Raw genomic sequence first — 4732 nt, 5'->3', positions numbered from 1 at the left:
GTAAACTACTAAGAATCTATTGTAGACGTTTTTATAATTTAAGCAGAGTATCTAGAATATGAAAATGTAAATAATTTACTTAACACAAGTAGAAAATGTAGACTTTAAATACTGTAGTTACCGTTTCATGTATTTGAAATATTAACGTTATCTTTATTTTTTTTTGTCGTAATATAAGTTTTTTAGAAACAATAAATAATTGCTAAAATAGTAATAGTGTTTTTTTTTCGAAAAGATAATATTTAGTTTTTGGGAATGAATGATGATTGACAAACTTTAAGTGTTAGATTTTTCTAACAAAATTATAATGATATTTTCCTAAAGACAAAATTTGTATAATAAATTTCTTAGCGAAAATTTTTTCGCAAAAAATGTTGGTCATGTGTCCTTTGCTCCAAAATTTGTTCTTCGTAAAATTAATAGTATACGTCACAATTTTATATAAAAAAATTTAGTAAAAATCCAGTGCTGCAATTTCGATGAGATTTGGTTCCACAATAGCTATACGATACAATTTTGGTATGCTGCAGTCAAAATTTAAATTGGGCAACTTCGATTTTTTGAGTCAAAAATTTTCTTTATTTTCATATTTTTCGAACCAAAAAGTCAAAGTAGTTCGATTCGAATTTTGACCGCGGCATATCAAAGCTTTGTTGTATAGCTACTGCGAAACTAAATCTCGTTAAAATCAGAGCACTAAATTTTTATCTAATTTTTCAACGCAAAATTGTTATGTACCGTCCTGGTTTTCTTACAAGCAACTTTCGAACAAATCGTTCAAATTTTGTTACATAGACTTTTAAACTGTAATTTCAAGAATATTTAATTTCCAGGCACATGTATGGTTGGTACACAATTTGGAATTTATCATCTGTCTTTTTTAGCAAAAATTAGGAAAATATAAGTTTATTTTCATTTTACTTTGCATACAAATCAGTAATAACTTTGTATCCCTCAGCGATTAAAACACTAAACACTCGATGTTTTTTTAATATGATTTTATTTATGAACTATTTATTATGCTACCTGATGTTGTGAATATAATTGGTCAATTTTTCCCTTATAACAATATTAAATACATACATTAAATTTTTTTTTTATTATGTCACATATCAACAATTTAAACATCTCTATGGATCACTTTAGTGTGAACTGCTCGGTGTAACCTAATTAAGTGCCCTCTTTTGACGGCGTGTAAAGACGTTACGGATCTGATATTCCATGCTGCAAAGATAAAAGTGTCAAGTCATTTTGACTTGTTTTTCATAAAAAAACGCTATCTTTAATAAAAAAATAAAGTGAGTATCTTCCTGTCCTTAAAAACGAGAAGTTGCTTTATTGGATCTTTTTGTTATCATTTTGAGATATGGTAAACACGGTAATTAACGTAGATTTAGCGAGTTATCGTTTGCCCTTAGCTTCGCATGTAGTCCCACGTCCTACCCCCTCTTTCGACCTTCATTATTTGCTTCTCTTCTGTTGTATTGAAACAAAACCAAACCAACATGATCTTGGGCCTCCCTAGGTCCAAATGGGTGACATCATGGAGGAGAAAACCCAGGAGCGTGTCTATGGGGGCTGCGAAGGCCCAGATGCCATGTACGCTAAGCTGATCTCCTCAGACGGCCACGAATTCATTGTGAAACGAGAGCACGCGCTCACTTCTGGCACTATCAAGGCTATGCTGAGCGGTCCAGGGCAGTTTGCTGAGAACGAGGCTAACGAGGTCAACTTCAGAGAAATTCCGTACGTCCTTTTAATCTCCCAAGCCCCCTAGAATGTTGCTAATTCAACTTGATTATGTGTTACAGATCACACGTCTTGCAAAAGGTGTGTATGTATTTCACCTACAAAGTTCGCTACACAAACAGCTCTACTGAAATTCCTGAGTTTCCAATTGCTCCAGAAATTGCCCTGGAACTCCTCATGGCTGCCAATTTCCTGGACTGTTAAGGTGCCAGATTTGAAGGGCTTTTCAATCAAGGGAGCTTTGCCATCCTCAAAGCACATTGTAGGGGTTTTTAACATTGACTTATATGAGGAAGTTTGCTACTGAGCAGTACATAAGGCCTTTGATGTTTTTAATGTAAATAGTTCTTTATTACAGACTGAAATTAAGTTATCCATAGATTTGATTGTGCACTATTTGTAGATATATTAGTTTAAATGAAAAATCGATTGGTGTTCTGTTCTTTTTCAGTTTAGTAAATGATGTGTGATATTTATTTGAGATTTACAGCTGATGCCCCTCGCACGAAAGCTCTGGTTATTTGGGGACTGCTGTGTCTCCAGCACTTGCTTGAAATTGAAAGTGCGCTGTTTATTTTAAGTTGGCGTTTTTCAAACAATATCAGTAAACTGAGACTTAAATACTTTCCCTTTTTTCTTGTCTAATTGTTTATAGAATTTATACATTAAATATAATTGATTAAATTTGGAACATTGTTTAAATTATTAGTGGTTTGTAATGCAAATTAGTTGAGTTAAATAGAACGGCCGCAGAGATTCTTCGCCTACCTTGGACGTCATGTTGTGAATCTGGCCTTGTGTAGGAATTGGCGATAACCCAAAAGAAATTTTCGACAGGTTGTCAAATTATGCAACTTCACATACGCGGAACTGCTATTTAATTATCTTCAAATAAGCGTTTTTCTGAAAGTCAAGCGGCAAGGCAAGTAAAACACATTGCAAGTTCTTTATTTTCCCTTAGTTAAACGCAAAACAATCTCAAATGAACTTCAAACATGCCTCAAAATGCTCCGTGTAAGGCTCCACTTTTCGCATTGATCAAATCCTAAACTCGTAAACCCAATAAGTAGCATTAGCATTCAATGCAATGCTAATGTGATTGCAATTAGAATTCACCTTTTTGGTGTTTTTAGAACGATTTCATTTGAAAAGGCGCAAAAAATCATTAAAACGCACTAAATCACGTTTGCGGACTTATAATCCGCCATGATGAAATAAATGAGCGACAATGAATCATGGCTGCAAAATTTTTCCATATGATTGGTTCCTGTCAGCTGGAATGGAGATCTTCAGAAATTATTGGTTGTAGTCAGCTTATTGAATTTACCACATTCAGCTGCGTCAGATTGGCAATAAAAATGTGTTCAACGAAATTATCTTGGTTTTTTTTTTAAATCAATTTTTCTGTAATTTTAATAATTTCTATATGGATTTTATGAAACTTATGTAATGCTTCCCAGAATTTCTTCGCCATGTTTTGTCTTACTTCTTTGCAGAACTCGCAAAATTTTGAAAAATGGTCGATTTATGTAATTTTGCATGCCCGTCCTATGGACTGTGATTTCGTTTAATAAAAAATTAGAGGCCAAAATAGTTTCAATACTTAAAAAAAAGTAAAAAGTTGTCTCGTAAAGTTTGTTTTGCCCATAGTAAGAATTACTACTTACCTTGTGCAACTATTCCTATAAAAGTAAATGACGACAAATAAGCAAGATGGATTAAAAACTTTTCATTTTCGTTTCATCATATATAAAAATACTTCTAATTCAGCTCAGTCTTCCTCGAAAAGCACGGTAAGAGCTCCGCTTTTCGCATTAATATACACACTAAACTCGTAGCACCAATACCGCGTCAAGTAGCAATTACATCAAATATAACCAGAACTCACCTTTTGAAAGAAAGGTTTTGATGTCTTATAAACGAAAAAAAAAACACTTTAAAATACAGTGCTAAATAATGTTCTCAAATATAAAAATCGCCATTATGAAACAAACGCGCGGCGATGGATCACGGTTTCGAAACTCTGATCTCTAATTGGTAAGTCAGATGTCAGTCAGTTTCACTACCCAAAATGCATGACAAGGATTTCTGTTTTTGATATAAAGTAGAAAAGGTACGAAGTAGTTGGAGGGCACATGATTAATTTAATCGATGTTATTTGCATTTTGAACTTGCCTGGAAGGTTTCAATGTGTAAATTAAAAAAATATATAAATTGCATTTTTTGGAGCACAATTTTGGTGAGAAAATTTGGGGTTTGCATCAGAGAGTCAACATTTATAATAAAATGTACGAAATAATTTACTCTTTTAAAAAATATAAATTCGATACAACTAACTAAAGTAACCTACGTCATTGACCATAAGGGTCTGGAAAAACAGCTTTGAATTTTAGAATTCACGCAGTTTCCAGATGCCAGGTACGTGTCAACCAAGGCTAAAAAAGGTTTTTAAAAAATAAGTAAGTCCCCAAAGATACAACTTTTTAAATAATTTTTCTTAAGTTTACGCCTATGACTTTAATAGAGTAGGTAAACTTCCTGAAAATTCAACTTGAAAATTTGAGGTTCCTAACGGCTTTCTACGCATCAGTGCTGTGCTAAATATGAATGTTACGACACTGATTTTTGAAAGCTTAGTCTGATAGCCTAAAGACGTAAGTTTCAATTGACTAGAGATGTATTCAATTAGACTTAAAAAGGTAAAATTTGAAATTAACAAATGGCTTTCCAGGCATCAGTGTCGTGCCTAATATGGATGTTGCGACACTGATTCTAAACGATTTATACCGGAAAACTGGCGATGAGATCTTCCATTACCATTGAAATCTGCCAACGAGGCGTCAAGTGAGGCTTAAAACGGGTCAAATTTTTGAATTTATAAAAAGGTTTTCTGGCATCAGTGCCGTGCTAAATACAAGTGTTACGCCACTGACTTTATCGGGCCTAATTCCGTGACAACACAATTTTAAAATCTGGAAATTAT

At 33.4% G+C, this 4732-nt stretch overlaps 1 protein-coding gene across 3 annotated transcripts; it reads left to right on the top strand.

Annotated features, from left to right (window-relative positions):
* Window positions 1–1168: 1168 nt before the first annotated feature.
* EloC (elongin C) lies at window positions 1169–2440 on the top strand. 3 transcript variants are annotated; one of them, XM_066297774.1, is made up of 3 exons: window positions 1169–1298; window positions 1526–1746; window positions 1812–2440. In XM_066297774.1, the coding sequence occupies exons 2-3, from the start codon at window positions 1532–1534 to the stop codon at window positions 1951–1953; spliced, it is 357 nt and encodes a 118-aa protein (XP_066153871.1). In that variant the 5' UTR covers window positions 1169–1298; window positions 1526–1531; the 3' UTR covers window positions 1954–2440. The 3 variants fall into 3 exon arrangements, with proteins under 3 accessions (XP_066153871.1, XP_066153863.1, XP_066153856.1); XM_066297766.1 differs by having other exon boundaries at window positions 1218–1369; XM_066297759.1 differs by having other exon boundaries at window positions 1233–1378.
* The last annotated feature ends 2292 nt before the right edge of the window (window positions 2441–4732 follow it).

The sequence above is a fragment of the Euwallacea fornicatus genome, chromosome 2 (assembly GCF_040115645.1).
Source record: "Euwallacea fornicatus isolate EFF26 chromosome 2, ASM4011564v1, whole genome shotgun sequence".
NCBI classification, from domain to species: Eukaryota; Metazoa; Arthropoda; class Insecta; order Coleoptera; family Curculionidae; genus Euwallacea; species Euwallacea fornicatus.
Note: the sequence above shows the minus strand (reverse complement) of the source record. Positions and strands in the feature narration are given on the sequence as shown.